At 53.5% G+C, this 16,028-nt stretch overlaps 8 protein-coding genes across 8 annotated transcripts; 5 read left to right on the plus strand and 3 right to left on the minus strand.

Moving 5' to 3' along the window:
- Positions 1 to 132: 132 nt before the first annotated feature.
- A1O3_07910 (uncharacterized protein) lies at positions 133 to 1,053 on the plus strand (the record flags this gene model as incomplete). The annotated part of the gene is made up of 2 exons (XM_007738015.1): positions 133 to 723; positions 835 to 1,053. The coding sequence occupies 2 exons, from the start codon at positions 133 to 135 to the stop codon at positions 1,051 to 1,053; spliced, it is 810 nt and encodes a 269-aa protein (XP_007736205.1).
- Positions 1,054 to 1,414: 361 nt separating this feature from the next.
- On the minus strand, positions 1,415 to 2,671 carry A1O3_07911 (malate dehydrogenase, NAD-dependent; the record flags this gene model as incomplete). Its single annotated transcript, XM_007738016.1, has 5 exons — positions 1,415 to 1,552; positions 1,631 to 2,238; positions 2,291 to 2,411; positions 2,467 to 2,577; positions 2,627 to 2,671. 5 exons carry the CDS (start codon positions 2,669 to 2,671, stop codon positions 1,415 to 1,417), a joined length of 1,023 nt encoding a protein of 340 aa, XP_007736206.1.
- Positions 2,672 to 3,456: 785 nt separating this feature from the next.
- Positions 3,457 to 4,037, minus strand: A1O3_07912 (ribosomal protein L28e; the record flags this gene model as incomplete). The annotated part of the gene is made up of 3 exons (XM_007738017.1): positions 3,457 to 3,622; positions 3,694 to 3,937; positions 3,989 to 4,037. The coding sequence occupies 3 exons, from the start codon at positions 4,035 to 4,037 to the stop codon at positions 3,457 to 3,459; spliced, it is 459 nt and encodes a 152-aa protein (XP_007736207.1).
- A 617-nt stretch (positions 4,038 to 4,654) lies between these two features.
- A1O3_07913 (uncharacterized protein) lies at positions 4,655 to 5,101 on the plus strand (the record flags this gene model as incomplete). Its single annotated transcript, XM_007738018.1, has 2 exons — positions 4,655 to 4,706; positions 4,767 to 5,101. 2 exons carry the CDS (start codon positions 4,655 to 4,657, stop codon positions 5,099 to 5,101), a joined length of 387 nt encoding a protein of 128 aa, XP_007736208.1.
- An 801-nt stretch (positions 5,102 to 5,902) lies between these two features.
- Positions 5,903 to 8,668, plus strand: A1O3_07914 (uncharacterized protein; the record flags this gene model as incomplete). The annotated part of the gene is made up of 6 exons (XM_007738019.1): positions 5,903 to 5,990; positions 6,043 to 6,137; positions 6,188 to 6,294; positions 6,344 to 6,611; positions 6,663 to 7,555; positions 7,603 to 8,668. 6 exons carry the CDS (start codon positions 5,903 to 5,905, stop codon positions 8,666 to 8,668), a joined length of 2,517 nt encoding a protein of 838 aa, XP_007736209.1.
- Positions 8,669 to 9,925: 1,257 nt separating this feature from the next.
- A1O3_07915 (uncharacterized protein) lies at positions 9,926 to 10,992 on the minus strand (the record flags this gene model as incomplete). Its single annotated transcript, XM_007738020.1, has 2 exons — positions 9,926 to 10,546; positions 10,597 to 10,992. The coding sequence occupies 2 exons, from the start codon at positions 10,990 to 10,992 to the stop codon at positions 9,926 to 9,928; spliced, it is 1,017 nt and encodes a 338-aa protein (XP_007736210.1).
- A 414-nt stretch (positions 10,993 to 11,406) lies between these two features.
- On the plus strand, positions 11,407 to 11,690 carry A1O3_07916 (uncharacterized protein; the record flags this gene model as incomplete). Its single annotated transcript, XM_007738021.1, has 3 exons — positions 11,407 to 11,433; positions 11,486 to 11,561; positions 11,614 to 11,690. 3 exons carry the CDS (start codon positions 11,407 to 11,409, stop codon positions 11,688 to 11,690), a joined length of 180 nt encoding a protein of 59 aa, XP_007736211.1.
- A 1,875-nt stretch (positions 11,691 to 13,565) lies between these two features.
- Positions 13,566 to 15,493, plus strand: A1O3_07917 (glucose repression regulatory protein TUP1; the record flags this gene model as incomplete). The annotated part of the gene is made up of 2 exons (XM_007738022.1): positions 13,566 to 15,188; positions 15,248 to 15,493. The coding sequence occupies 2 exons, from the start codon at positions 13,566 to 13,568 to the stop codon at positions 15,491 to 15,493; spliced, it is 1,869 nt and encodes a 622-aa protein (XP_007736212.1).
- Positions 15,494 to 16,028: the final 535 nt, after the last annotated feature.

The following is a 16,028-nucleotide window of genomic DNA, read 5'->3' on the forward strand; positions in this document are numbered from 1 at the left end:
GGGCTCGTGGCACCGCCGAAATCTATAATTCATAGCACTTTCCCTCCCTCCGCCTTCACTGGTGTGCAGCCCTGCAATAAGGAAACAAGGCACGGCCGGCGGCGAGATTAGCATCGCTCGTCGCAGCCCGCCATGGCCACAGCAGCGGCGGCCTCGTCCGATGCGCTCCTGTTGGACCCGAACTCGTCGGCTCTCGTCAACATGTCGTGCTTCGACCTTCTCTTGATCGAGCTGGTCCCGCTGGCCGAGCGCATGGCCCGATCGTTCGAAGCCTCTCTCGACAAACCCGCGCTGGAGCCCTCATCCTCGTCCTCGTCCTCACTCACACCTTCCAAGCGCGGCACCGTCAGCACCGCCGCCACCACCACCACGACAAAACCTGCGAATGCTCCTCCTCCTTCCTCTACATCCAACAACAGCACCGCCACTACGGCCACGGCCACGACCACTACTACGAGCGCGACCCCGACCCCGGCACCGGCACATGCAGGAGCTGGAATCGTTCTCGCCGCAGACGGACTGCCCGAGACAGATGTCTTCAGAGACAGCGTCTACGTGCGCTTAGAAAGGTTGGGCTTCCGAGTCGGCGAAGGCCTGAGCGAGCGGTTCTCGCGAGACCGACCGCGGTTCACCGACCAGTTGGACGTGATCAAGTTTCTGTGCAAAGACCTGTGGACAGTCGTGTTCAAGAAACAGATTGACAATCTCAAGACCAATCATCGGGTATGTACGCTAGAGGGGTCGAGGCGAGGTGGCTTCCGCACCGCGGTCGCGGGTTTTGAGCGATCGGGAACGTTGTGGTAGAATATACTGACTGATTTACTTGTTTTACAGGGCGTCTTCGTCCTTACGGATAGCAGATTCAGGCCGTTTTCGCGGATGAGCATGGCGAACCCCGCCGAGGCCATGGCAAGGGCGCAGCCACATTTGTACTTTCCGTGCGGTATCATTCGAGGTGTCCTGTCAAGTTTGGGCATCAAAGCAATCGTTCAGGCCGAGACAACCGAATTGCCCTCTGCCACCTTTCAAATCAAGACGATCCCAGCCAAATGATGAGATCAATAAAGGCAAAGCAGCTTGAGTGTGTGGGATTTTGGAACTTAGCCATGCAGCTAACTTCAACTATCTCAGGGTCCTCATGCTATCGCCGGAAGCGTAGGACTTTCCTCTCCTCGCTCTGCAAAGGAGAGTCTGAAAACTATGGAATCATGTTGCAAGGAAGAATCCGCGATCTCACGCCATATTCATAATCTGCTCCGAACACCCTGTCAGTTTCCGTGGCTGCTTTTGTCTTTCTCAAAGCCAACGATGTCGGATATTCGTGGCAGGCAGGCTCATTCTAGAAAGAAGTCGCTCACATCCTACCTGCGAATTCGTGTCAGGCAACTGACACACAAAGAGAAGGCGGCCACACCTACTTGGAAGGCTTCTGGATGAAGTTAACACCAGCATCGATGTTGGTCTTGAGGGCCTTGATTGCTTCATCCAACAGCTTCTTCTCGTAGTCGTTGGCCTTGGAGATGATGTTGATGGCCTTTGCAGCTCCGTTCGGCTAACGAGAAGTTAGCATACTTGTTGCAAAGAATAGAAAATAGAAAATGGAAAGAGGGGAAGTCCATGGGGCACTTACGCCGAGTTCAACAGGAACCGCAAAGTAGTCAGTGCCAGTGGCCTTAGCAATAGCATCACCACCCTCAACGCCAGGTAGATAGACGAAGGTTGGCTCGACGATGCCTTTCTCGCCTTTGGCAGCTTTCAAGACAGCTTCGGCGAATCTGAATCCGGCGTAGGCCATGGACAGAGTGGCAGAACCGGCACCATCTTTGGCCTTGACAACTTCGTCACCGCCGAACTGCACACGATGGACCAAGCCGTCGAGCTTATCCGCAGGGAAGTCGACTGGAGGCTGGGTCTGGCTGAACAGTGGGACAATTGTGTTGCCGGAGTGGCCACCCACAACGGGGATGTTGAATTTGCTGGAGTCTTTCTGGCCGAGAAGGTCGGCGACAAAGTTCTCGGCACGGACAACGTCAAGAGTTGTGACACCAAAGAGTCTCTGGGGGTCGAAAACGCCGGCTTCTTTTAGGACTTCGGCGGCAATTGGGACGGTTGAGTTGACAGGGTTGGAGATGACCAAGATGAATGCCTTAGGGGAATATTTGGCGACGGCGGTAATAAGATCCTTGACAATTCCGGCATTGATCTTGAACAGGTCATCTCTAGTCATACCAGGTTTGCCTTTTGTGCAACTGTCAGTCTCGGATAATGGTTCTAGGAACGCAGTACATACGTGGAACACCGGCAGGAATGATGACGATGTCTGCACCGGTCAGGGCTGCTTTCTTTGCATCTTCAGTCTCTTGCTGCTCTCCCTTGAAATCACCCTTGGCTGCAACAAAGCCTTCGACGTGCTGTACGTGTGGTTAGAGATACAGGCTTAGGTTCGAATGAGGGCAGGGACTGTACAGCTTTCGTGGCGATGTGAGACAGATCGGTTGCGACACCAGGACTGTTGACAACATCAAACAGTGAAAGCACGTCGATGAGAGGAGACATCTTGCAAAGGAGAGACAAAGGCTAGAAGAAGTCAGTGGTCATCACTCCTTTCGACGTCGGTATCACGCACCTGGCCAATGCCACCAGCGGCACCGAGCACTACAGCTTTCACCATCTTGTCTGAAGATGTAGGGTAAGAGAACTATGATGGGAGTTGAAGGTAGTCCTTTGTTGCACGCAAAGATTCTGAAGTACAGCAGGCAACAAAGTGGTTTTCCAAGAGTGAGAAAGGAATCGAAGAGTGAAAGAGAAAGGGAAAGGGAAAGGTGACGCAGGAAGATGTGGGGAGTCAACAAAAACGAAAGCCGTCCCACGTCTTCTGTGATATAAGAAAGTGAGCGCTTGGAGCCTAAGCCCGCATCCCCCGCCCAAGTGAACGTCAAACTACTATAATAAAACCTCGCACCAATCCTGCCCCGCGTCGTACTTTCAACTCGCCGTACCCGATTTATTTCCGCCTAACCGTCTAATCCTGTCCCGTAGTACAGCCGCATTACAGGTGGAACATTGCCGTGCTGAGCGACTGGAAGGGTTACCTAGGTTCGTTTTCGCAAACGAGAACTGACCGGATCAGGCTGGGTGAAGTGTCTTGGAGAGGTCTTTATTTGTTTCCTCGAGTAATGTTATTTGTCGAGCATCTGTCTGGCTGCATCCCGTCTACTCCGTTCACAGTAGTGACTCGGGCCGAGTTTTCGGGTTCAGGTCCGAACAGCTAGAGGCATGAGGCGATCTACTTTGAAGCATTTTTTCATGCCATCATGTCGCAGTAACCGATCTCGGAGCACGACATCTCAAGAGTCCTGTGGACACTTGCGGCGCAGCGTCCGGATCGTGCGCTCACTGCACCATGTCCCTTGGCTGCTCTCAGAAGAGAAACCACGCAGCTGCATCCACCCAACCTTATGCTTCCGTCTTGCTCGCCTTCGATCCTCGCGGCTTCCTCTCGGGAGCGTCCTTCTTCGGGCGCTGGGAGTCCTTGATTGCACTGGCACGAGCAATGGCACTTCGGTTCAAGTCGGATCGGTATGAGTTCTTGCCCACGGCGTTTGCGATGTTTTTGTAGACTCTGGAGGACAAAACTGTATCAGTACTTCATTCCACTTCCCCAGCCTCCAACTTTACAGCCGCAAAACTCACTTGCGGTTGGACACGGTCTTTCCGTAGGCGTGAACATTGTGCTGAGACGCTGGCGTGCTGGCCTTGCCGGGCTTCTTGGTCTGCAAAGTGACACCGCCCTTCTCGTTGGGCTGAACGGACACAGCCTTGTCGTTCACGAAACCGGCATTTTTCCTCGAGTGCTTATTGACCAGGTTGAACGGGTCCCGAGAGAATTGGACGCCTCCGCCCGAATTTCGCTTGACGAGGTAGGCGTTGTTGTGGCCTACAAAACTTAGTTATTTCAGCTCAAAATGAAGGAGGAGACGAGACTTACGGACAACCTCCCAGAGAAGGTCGCCGGAAATGTTGGAGCGTTCAGACATGGCGACGGCTGGGGTACTGTTTGGACTGTCTGATTTCGAGGAATTTGTTCGTTCAATCGTCTGCGTCTTCGTGCGCCGGAAGCGTCCTATTCTTGGCCTACGGCGGATTATGTGACCTCAGACGATGTTTTAGCAATCGCCTACAATCACCTACAATCATCCAACAAAAAATGTCGTAGAGTCTCGAGGGCGACCGCAACTTCCTGCACATGTCGTGTTTACGTTTTGCAACCTCAATGAATGATGATGCCAAAGGAGCGAGACCCTGTCAATGCTGTTCGATAGAGGGAGGTTCGAGTCATGTGACCTCAATATATTGCTCACTGCCAGCCAAAAGCTCCAGCGCTCGGCCCTACTAGGACAGATCCGGTCTCCGCAGGCTGACGACAACCAACACCAGCCTCATCTTGGGAGAGATACCAAGTCGCTGTAGCCTCGCTTCGGTCACCCCGTCTGACGCGACCTCGATGCACCGTACCATGGGCACAACCTCTGATCACGCCTGAAGCAATTTCCACGATTGAGTAAAAGACAATCATACTCACCCCTGCATCTTATCCATTGTATCGCATTGCTAGCCGGGTCGTCCGTCCTTCACATAACCCGGCAGTGCAGCAATGGGCTATCTATTGTACTCGGTGTTCTTCGCCTCGATAGTCCTGGGAACAGGTAAGGGTTCCTCTACTTCTAGCTTCCCCACCTTCGCGGTTCTAATCTTCGCCGTACCAGCCCTTTATCTCACGCGCGCCCGATGGACACCGTACCTACCTGAACGAGTCCAAGAGACCCTCACCTTCACATATAGCCGGCTCCCCAGCACCTTCATGGGAGATGTCGAATCCGGCTTCACATCAGCGGACTTCGACTTGTCAAGCAATATCATGGAAGGCGATTCTCGCGGCGGCCTCGACCAGAAGGCTAAGCGCGACATCCAGCGACTGATGAAGATCCGGAAGATTAACTTCGACGAGGCCAGACGGTTGTATATGGAGCAGAGGTTCAAGAAGAACGGCATCGGCGAGGACGGCATCCCGCGCGACCCGAAGTTTGTTTCGTTTTCGTAAAAGGAGCAGCAATGGACACTACATCATTCAACACGGGAAGCACTATCAGGTTCTGTCTATACAGAAATACCGGGTTCGGAGGTTTGGACAATGCGATATGTACGATGTACTACACGTCTTCGCCCGGATCCTCGGATTTTGAGGCCAACCTCATGGCTACACACTGAGAATTATTCCATGCCGCCCTCTCATGACTATTTTATACAAATGGCATATATATTTGGAAGTTCCCAGTGATGCCTGCCTCGGCGCCGACACAATTCGATTTCGCCCAGAAGGGCAGTCATGGTCTCTTTCTATTGTATCTGCTTGCACGAATGCATAGAGTAGTTCAAGGTTATTGGCGCCAAAACGGATAGATATTACCTAAATTATCTGGAAACTTGCGTTGAAACACGGGTACATACTCCAAGGTATCACACATAGTTTGGACAATGAGTAGGCTGGGGGTTTAATCGCGCCGCCCATTCCTCGACACGGGCTAGTGCGAGAGCAGAGATCCGTATTCGAAGGGAGGCAGGTTGTCTTAACGCGGTTGAGGTGAGTGTATGGAGTAGGTGAATGGGAGGTGAGCAGATGTTAAAAGCGGCGCCGATTGTAGGTGTCACGGTGATTAGCATCTTGCGCCGCCAAGCGAATGTTGAGGCTGCGGCCTCGATCTGCGCGTCCCGGCAAAGTTTCATGTTTAATTCATGAAACGCGCCAACTTGGGTTTGCCTTGACTGCAGCGGTGTTGTTGCGAGCTCATATCTCTTCACTGTACTGTTTCCCGTTCTACGCAAGCATAACTCCTTTCGCCTCATGGCTGACTACGACCGCCGACGGAGAGGAGGAGGAGGAGGAGGAGGTGGTGGTGGCCACTTCAACAACCGCAAGAGAAGATACAGAGGTATGCCATTTCGCCGCGAGATCCCCAGGTTCCTGGTGGCTGATGAATGTAGACGATGATTACGAGGATCGTCGTCCTCAACGCCGCCGCTACGAAGAACCCCTCGCCGTGACGGTCCGCAAGCAAGTATTATCCATCGCCGAAAGTGTCAGTTTAATTCTCAATGGGGTTGAAGCGCAGGACTAACATGTCCACAGCCGGTTCGAAGAGTGGAGGACGATGTGGCGACCATCGCAAAGGCCCTCGCAGAAAATTACTTCGATCATGACCTGACGTCTGGATTTGTGGATCTTGCTGTACAGCTGTAAGAGCTGCGCGGTTCCCTGGTGATGAGCAAGAACTGACCTTGAAAGAACTGTCGAGCAACCTCTCAAGATACCGTTTGTCGCCGCGATCGTCCTTCTTGCGAACGTCCAGAAGCCTGAATTGACAGTCGATGTGTTGAGCAAGGTGGGCGAATCACTTCAGCGTCGATTAGACCTTGGAGAATGGCGCGAGGTCAAACTATACCTCCGCTTCCTGGCCTGCCTGCAAGGCATTTTCGAGGGCGACGGTATTTTCACCATACTTGAGGAACTTTTCTCCAGGGCAGCGGACCTTCAAATGAAGTCGTCTGAAGATGTACGCTGCCTCTCTGACGCGAGACTCGAATTTTGGCTGATCCTGCAATAGTCGTTGGGCCTCGAGCTTGTCAAAGTCATTCTCATGACCATCCCCTATGCCATGTCATCATCGGCCAGCGGATTTGAAACCCAGGCAAGCGCTCTGTTAGAGAAGACCGACATCATTGCCTCGACTGCACACCCTCTAGAAGCTCTAGTCGACCCTTTCCCTAGCGCTGAGGTCGGCGCTCCCACGAGTTCTGAAAGCGCGCTTGCTCTACTGCAAAAGCACATGCAGGAGGAGGCTAAAAGCTCCTGGGAATTGTCCTGCTTGCCTCGCCCCTGGAAAGGCAATCGATCTTCTGAAGAGGAAGATGCTTTGAACGCTGCTCAAAAACACCCATTCCCACAGGTCGCAGTTCCACAGGTTGTCCAAAATGGTGCACGGGCTATCTTTCCCGAGGTCTATTTCTCAGTCTATGGAGAACAGGAAATTGAGACAGTGCCGGGCCCCACTGACACTGCTGCCCTGCTGATCCGAGACGCGTTGTCTGACACGATAAATGTTCTGGACTTCAACAGAATGATTGCCGCAAAATTCCTCACCGACGTGGATTGCTACTTTGCCCCAGACACTTTCGTGAAACGGGCCACACCGTTTGACAAGTTACGAGAAGTGACAGGAGACAAGGCAACCTGGAAACCGGAAGATGTCATCGTTGATGCTGCTTTCGGCCAGCTGATGCAACTGCCCTCCCCCGAACACAAACTGGTCTACTACCACTCTGTACTGACCGAGACTTGCAAACTCGCACCGGCCGCTGTTGCGCCCAGTTTGGGGAGAGCGATTCGATTTCTGTACAGGAACGTGGACAGACTGGACTTGGAGCTTTCTCAGCGCTTCTTGGACTGGTTTGCTCATCATCTCAGTAATTTCGGGTTCACATGGAAATGGACTGAATGGTATGTACTTTCCTATCGGCGGATGCAAAGACTAACAGGCAATCTAGGGTTGACGATGTCAACTTACCCGAAGTCCATCCGAAAAAGGCCTTTATCATCGATTCTTTAGACAAGGAAATCCGCCTAAGCTTCTCCAAACGTATCAAGGGCACTTTACCTGTACCGTATCAGGCTCTGATCTCTGAAGCCAAAGACAAGGATGCGCCCGACTTCAAATATAACGATGAGTCAACGCCATTCGCTGCCGAAGGAAAGGAGATCGCTCAGTTGATACGCCGGAAAGCCGGCAACGAAGAGTTCACGCCAATTTTCGAGAAAATTGAGCAGGATGCCACTGCCTCGGGATTGAGCGATCCGGCTCATGCGTCGACTGATGCGTATGTCACTTCGATATGCTGGGTCGGTTCCAAATCATTGTCCCACGTACTGGCCTGCATTGAACGTTGCCAGGAGCGGCTTTTGGCGCTCAGCTCTACGAGCCCTACGTGCAGAAAACAGATAATCACATCCGTGATGGACTACTGGAAAGACCAGACCGGAGTGGGCGTGGTGATCTTGGACAAACTACTCAATTATCAAATATTGACCCCTGCCAGTATCCTCGAGTGGGTGCTCATCGACAACGTCGCCCGGGGAACGTTACTCGCCAAAACATGGAGCTACGAATTGGTCAGCCATACCACGAGCAAAGTGGCAGGGCGTGTAAGGAGCATCGTCGGTGCAATCAGGCAACCCGGTCTACCAGGCGAGCAACAGGGCGAGCTTCAGCAGGCGCTGGCTCGTGAACTGGAGACGATGAAGAACCTGTTCAGCATCATCCAAGATGCAGCAGTCAGCATCCGTGACGGGAATCAAGATGAGATGATGGAGAGTAGCGATGCTCTCCGTGCTCAAGAAGAAGATCTGCTTAAGGCATGGGGAGGGAAATGGGCCAGGGTGTTCCAACGCAAATACGCGGTCGAAGATAGTTGGGTGCGTGAAGAGTTGGCGAAGCCCATCCCGGAACCTGAGACAAAGGTCGACAATGATGCGAAGATGGAGGAAGTGACAAAGGCAGAGGACGCGGAAGGGGAGAATGGAGCTATGGTCGACGACGTCGATCTCATTGCATAGTGGGCCGTTCTGTTCTTTGGCAGGAAGACGGTTCCGGAACGAGGAATGTGCATTCTGCCTGTAACAACTATAATACAAGGATTGATGCTATTTACTATTAGCAAGGCTCGAGCAGCTTCGACCGTCTATCCGACTTGGGACGCTGTGGCTGCTTCGTGAGCGGCATTTATAGCATATGTAATTATACTGCTCTAACGGGCGAACCAGAGGAAACAATGGACGGTGGTCTGATGGATAACCCGAACGGCTTGATATCCAGCTTGGGTTATGATCCTTGAGGCTCAGGGGCCTAGCTACCTAAGCCCTTCACTCATCGCAAGCTCGAGTGTGCCCGAGTGCGTCTGAACAGGTAGTTGATGCTCTGTAAGCGAGGACATCCGACTGCATCTCCATCTCCATCTCCATTTTGCCTTCGTACAATCCAGTCTGGTTCATATGATATGCACTCCATGCGTTTTGCGTAGCCATCTTGAAAAATGGCCCCTGTCGTGCAATGGCGAGGAAAAAAACGTCGATCCTCAAAGTCATAAGGTCTAGACCGAGCCGCTACAGTCCATCATCAGCAGATACCAGACAACTAGTGTGCCATGAGTTTCCCGGCCATGTGTGTGCTCCATGGCGATACTATCGAGACTTGCTGGATCGGGGGTTCAGGTCCGGATAGGAGCCCTGGTCGTGGCCCTGGTCCTAGTCCTGGTCCCGGGTGACCGGCTCACGACAAATCTCTAAACTTGCATTCCCGTACCTGCGGTGCTTCATACTCATTCTCAGGCTCAAGCCCCCCGAGCTCGTTCCCGCTCTTTCAATCCTCCGTCTCAGCCGGCAGGACTCGCACCCTACCTCGGTTCACCCAGCCTCTTTCACCACGGGCATTGAAGGGCGGAGATGGGGAGGCTTTTGCGCACGGCCACGGCAGGGAGTGGTTGGTTTTGACGAGGCGAAACTTTCTCGGCGGTCAAGCTACCCGAGAAGACAAAAGACTCTGGCATGGATGTGATGTGAATTCCTGCAATGGGTCGTGTTCCGTGGCTCCAATTCGTCGTGGGCGTTTGATGGCATGCATAATTGCATCATCCTATGGGAGGAACGTGCTCTGTATTCCATGACAGCGACTGAGGGAGTGCAATGGATCATCCGGTGAAGTTGACGAGATGATGGCTGTCGTACAAGGCTAATGCTGCTGTGATAGAGACAATGGCCTCGTCTTCTCCGCGCAGATCATACCTCGCCAGCATCGCTCCAGGATCCAGGAGGCCCTTATTTGCGTATGCCATATCCCGAAAATCCCGCCGGTGGCATAACAGGCTGAGGCGGAGGAACTGCACCGGCTGGCGGGCCACCAAAGCCGGGAGGAGGAGCGAATCCGGGAGGCAAGCCGTTTGGCTGGGGGAAACCTGTGGGCACCTGGTGCTGGTTGAACCCTGGCGGCACGAACCCTTGCGGTCCTCCGTATCCCGCCTGGCTTGGTGGAGGGCGTGCCGGAAGACCAATCGGCGGGGCAGCAAGTGGCACACTGGGGGGAGGAGGTGGTCTTGCATGAGCTGGCGGAGGAACAGCTTGGAAATTGCCAGCTGGCGGTGCAAAGCCAGCAGGAGTCGGGGGGGTCTGAGGCACGCCCCCAAACACTGGGCCGCCCATGGGAATAGTGGCCGGAGTAGGCTGGACCCCGTGAGCCTTGGCCTGGGCAGCGAGCATTCTCTCCGCCTGGTCGCCGTGCCTTTCGCCCTTGCCATCCTTCTTGTAGGCATATTGAACGGTCACCTCCTTGTTCATGAGATATTGGCCGTTCATGTTGGCGATGGCATCATCTGACGATTCAAAGTCGCCAAAGGAAACGAATCCATAGCCCTTGGACAGGTTGCTTTCGTCACGGGCAATCTGTACAACGTTAGCAATCTGTCCCGGCGGAGTGGAGGACCGTTCCATACCTTTGGAGCAGCCACAAGGGTCCCAAATCGGCCGAATGTCTCGTAAAGCATCCTCTCGTCGACCATAGGATCCAGGTTGCCAATAAACAGCTCAGCACCAACTTCAACCGATTTCTGCTTGTCGGCACTGGCTTTGTTGACCCGGATCGGCTTGCCATAAAGTCGGACTTGATTCATTATTCGGGCCGCATATTCTGCATCTTCCTCCGAAGTAAATTCGACAAAACCATATCCTTGATGAGTTTGAGTTACACGGTCTTTGGGTAAATGCACATTCACAATGCGGCCAGCCTGTAGAAAAAGTTCCCAGACCAAGGCATCTGTGACGCGTTCATCAAGGTTGCCGATGTATATCGTCGAGTCCTTGTCTTGCTCCCAATGCCTGGCACCGGACATGGTGTTGGGGTTAGGGTTGGGGGCTCAGATCGGAACTTTGAAGGCAATACAAGTGAGTTCAGTGTCCAGGTCTGGCGGAGAATTTGCACAGAGTGACCAGCGCAAAAGGCGAATATAGGATGAGATGGTCGACTGCTTCCACAGAATATTTTAGAGGTGAAGGCTTCAGGTTTCTGAATATCACGGAGCCTTGCCTCTTCAGGTTTAGCCTCGATAACGTATCACGTGACTGTCCCAATTCGCCAATAGGACTGCGCTGCACAGCTTTGCATCACCAGCATCACTGTAGAATATTTATTGCAGCAGACACTGCGACGACACTGCGACCTCCTCCATATCGATTCCACAAGCCGTCCGAGGACATATCATTAGCCTGCTTCTTGTACACATACTCTTTCAATATTAATCTACACGATGGTCCAGTTTTCGGAAGAGACCAAAGTAAGTTTGTCGAGACAGACCAGTGTCGGCATCTTCTAATTTTCGCTCCAAGGAGCGCATCTCTAAGATCATCGACATCACGCGCGAGGTGGTCCACTATGGCTATCTCCCTCTGATACTCTACCTGGGTACGAGACGTTGGTTTTCTGCTTGGGCTTGTCACGAGACTAACCAGTGCAGGTTATACGCGAAGTGAACCAAAACCGGCCTTGATCAGGTATCCTCCTTCCAGATTACCAGCTTCTGACCAGGACTGACCTAAACCAGCTTGATCTCTCCTTTTGCGAACTGAAACATCTCCAATACTCCAAAAACACCTTGTACAATACTACCGCAAAGCATGGGCGCGTTGCAACCGATGGAGGACATGTGCAATCCCATGGCTAGTGGAGGAAATTTATAAAGATGGTCGAGGCTTGCGTGGTGGTAAGGAAGAGTCTGAGACAACAGTCGGCATGAAGCTGTGGTGAAAAGAAAAATGTTGGAATGTCGAAAATAGGATACTCCTCGGACGGCCGCACACGGAGTAGCAGCGCGTTGTATATCAGCTCGAGCTTCCACCTCTTGACTCTATTACTGTTTCAATGTGACACGTTCGGTCTGACAATGGGGCAAATCATCCCTTCAGTGGGTGCTGGAATCACTCGTGCCAGATCTTCAGATCTCTACCGAGATTTAGTTAAATGTGTCGTTACACGTCAATACATCTCCCAACTCTGACCGTTCGGATTGATTATAACTGGAACATTCTGCGGTCTCTTGTTGTTTGTGACTTCATGACGTCGACCCAGCCAGATTAGGCTCCTCCTCCATCATGGCCCTGCTAGATCAAGCAAGATAAGGCGTGCATGAATGGCTCGTCAACGGTAAAGACACGAGACACCAAGAGACTTGGACATGCAGCATGTGCACCATCCCACCAAGCACAACGCCTCCCTATTAACGCGGCAGAGATACTGTACAGAGTACTCCGTATATACTCTGAACATACGGCATTAGAGGGGCCGTGATAAAGAAAATCCCGCAAAGGACTTGCCGCGTCCCAGCTGGTGGCTGAGGCTTCTTGCATAAGAACCTGGTCACTTTCACTTTGTCCACTGACAGCACAGCACAACCCGTGCTTCTACAGGCCCAAAAGTCCCAAAGTCTCAAAGTCGGCGGTGTGCTGGCACGCCTAAGGTAGGCTGGCTGCATCGAGCTTACGAGGCTGGCGCCTAGATGGTGTCCATGTGCCGACTGCACATCATGGGTTCCACAGAGCTGGTCCGAAGGCTGAAGCAGCTTTCCCACACTGGCACACTGGTTGGTTTTCCGTGGCCTTAGGCCTTTAGGCTTTGCCTGTGGGTGGCTCTGGTGGCTAAGGGACCCCGCCAATTGCCCGCTCGGCAGAAGATAGCGGTGATGCCAATATATCCGGACCACTGCAGGGATAGTCCCTCAGGTAAGCTACAAGCTGGGACCAGCCAGTGGCTTAGGCTCTCGCAGCCAGTGTGAAGCGGATCTCTCGGGCGTTGGCTCTTGGTCCGGGATCCTCTTTTTTGGCTTCTCTGGGGCGCTGCAGCCTCCTTTTGAGGCGTGCGGCACTACAGTTACGGGTTACGGTGTGTTTGTCCCCATGCCTGGCACCCCCGGTCGGGCTCCATCCCATCTTGAGCGTTCCTCTTGCTCCCTGTTCTGCTCCTGCTGGTTGCTGGTTGCTGGTTGCTGGTTGCTCGTGCTGCTGCTGGTGCTCCCCATCGGCACGCCTTCTTTTCTTCCCCTTCCCACCAGCCGTTACCTCGCATACCACACTCTCTGTCTTCTCCCCAGCCTGTTCGCCCGTCTTGTCTATATCAAGGCTCGCATCGCTTTGTCAAGCACCGATATCCGTCGAACTGCATTGTCCCCATCTGCAGCCTTGGTCTTGTCGCCTGGCTTGTTATGAGCTTGTGCCCATTTTTCTCCCCTTACCACTAGCGCGCTCCCGCCTGACCAGCCCGTGAAAACGGTACCTGCGCTGGTCGCAACAACTCTTCTCCTCTTCGACTTGTGTCCTCTATCATATCACCGTTTCACAGATTCCTTTCGCCCATATCGGGGCAGTAGCTGTTTCCTCCCCATCTTCGATCCAGCCGTCTCCCGCCGCGTTCACCATGTTCAATGCTACCCAGCATCGCGGCAATCCCAATTTGGGACCCGCTCCTCCTGGACAACCGAACCATCGTCTTAACGAGATCATGGACTCTCTCCGGGCCGAATTTGAAAACCAAAGTCGCGCGTCCGAGCAAGTCGAGAACCAAGTCGCCCAGCAGATCCAAGAGATGGAATTGATCCGTAACAAGGTCTACCAGCTCGAACAGAACCAGCTGAAAATGAAACAAGACTACGAGGCTGAAATCCGAATGCTCCGCCATGAACTGGAGTTGCGTGGAGGACCCCAGGTACAATCCCATCTCGCTGGCCCTCCACAGCACGGTGGTCCAGCGCAGGCTCCTCCGTCTCTGGGACATGGCCAGGGTGGTCTATTTAGTGGAATCATGGCAAACCAAGGTCAGGGCGGACCAGGCCTTGCGCCTCCCCCAGAACAGCCTCCCCAACAACAACACCCCCTACAGGCACCGCCACCGGCGGGACAACCTCAAGGCCCACCTCAACCACCAAATTCCTTTCCGGGTTATCAGCAGGGCCCTACATTGAACGGGTACGCGCCACAGCCACAGCCACCGACAAACTCGCCCGGACTGGGCAAGAATCGGACAATGGCAGCCAGAGGCGGTCCTGGACCGGCTACGCCTCAGCAACATCCCAACCAACCACAGCCGATGCCCTATCAGAATGATCCTCGGGCCTCGCCTCAGATCCCTCGACCGACGCCTCCGGGAAGTGACCTGCAACTTGGACCTCGTCATCAGATGCCTACCCAAGGACAATATCCTAATGTAGGCAACGTCCTAGCGGACCTCAACCCTGACGATCTTCCAGACCACTTGAAGCGGACTGGCCCCAATGGCGAGTGGCATGCCGTGTTCAATCCCAATGTTCCTCGGGTGCTCGATATCCAGCTGCTGCACAATCTGGTCCATGAGTCCGTGGTCTGCTGCGTCCGCTTCTCCAACGATGGTAAGTACGTCGCCACCGGCTGCAACCGTAGCGCTCAGATCTTTGACGCACGGGATGGGCGCAAGGTGTGCGAGTTGTTGGATGAGAGCGTTCAGGACAAGGACGGGGATTTGTACATCCGTTCGGTGTGCTTCTCGCCTGATGGTAAGCTGTTGGCCACTGGTGCAGAGGATAAGAGGATTCGTGTGTGGGATATTGAAAGCAAGCGCATCCGCACCACGTTCGACGGCCACGAGCAAGACATTTATTCGTTAGACTTCTCGCGCACTGGCCGGTTAATCGCCTCCGGATCGGGCGACAAGACTGTAAGGCTGTGGGACATTGAGTCCAACCAGCAAGTTATGGTCTTGTCTATTGAAGACGGCGTCACCACAGTGGCTATGTCGCCCGATGGGCGATATGTCGCTGCTGGGTCGTTGGACAAGAGTGTTCGCGTGTGGGATTGTTCGAGCGGATATCTCGTCGAACGCCTTGAGGGACCCCAAGGCCACAAGGACAGTGTCTACTCTGTTGCATTCTCGCCCAGTGGACGCGAGCTTGTCAGTGGCAGTTTGGACAAGACGATCAAGATGTGGGAGTTGTCGCCACAACGCAGTCTCGTTCCAGGGTCAGCCGGGAAAGACGGCAAATGTATCCGCACCTTTGAAGGCCACAAGGTAAGCTTTCGAAAGCATCATATCTACCGCGTTGCCATTGCAGTCTGACCTTTTTGCAGGACTATGTGCTTTCAGTTTGTCTTACGCCCGGCGGTGAATGGGTTATGTCTGGGTCGAAAGATCGTGGAGTGCAGTTCTGGGACCCCAACACAGGCAATGCCCAGATGATGCTACAAGGCCACAAGAACTCGGTCATCTCGGTGGCACCGTGCCCAACCGGTCATTTGTTCGCCACCGGATCAGGTGACATGAAGGCCCGGATCTGGCAATACACCACCTGGAGAGGAGCGCACCAGGGCATCTAGGAAGCAGGCGAGGTATGGTACTGTGCCCAACGTCCAAGGGGTGAAACAGGCTAGGATGGGCCAGCGAAATAAAGCTGTCCATGCCGCAACAGGATGACGTGACTCCCCTCGACGTGAGGACCCCGGGCTTGACCCAAGGGCAACTTTCTTGGACATGAGCAGATTACAGCCGGCAGGCATGTTGGCCGCACTGGCAAAGAGACGCTCAAGCTCAGGGCACATGTGGATGAGCAGGGTCTTTTTGTCGGTCCGTCTCCGCTGGATAGCTCTTTTATGGAAAGCTTGGATGATGTTTTTAGGGGCGTGGGAGGTTCGCATTAGTGAGAATCTGTATGGGTGTGCGGGTGTGTGTGTGTGTGTGTTCGTGTGTGTGTGGGCGCACTGGGCGGCGGTTTGATGAGCAAAGCCGAGGAAGGACGGTATTGGCTGCCCACGAGCCAGATTTTCTTTGGGATTACTGCTCACTTGAGCTCTCGTTCATTTCTGCTTTGCATTGCTATATAAAAGAAACGATTGAAGGGCGATGTCAAGGAAA

Source organism: Capronia epimyces (genome assembly GCF_000585565.1).
Source record: "Capronia epimyces CBS 606.96 chromosome Unknown aczIQ-supercont1.7, whole genome shotgun sequence".
In the NCBI taxonomy this organism is placed as follows: Eukaryota; Fungi; Ascomycota; class Eurotiomycetes; order Chaetothyriales; family Herpotrichiellaceae; genus Capronia; species Capronia epimyces.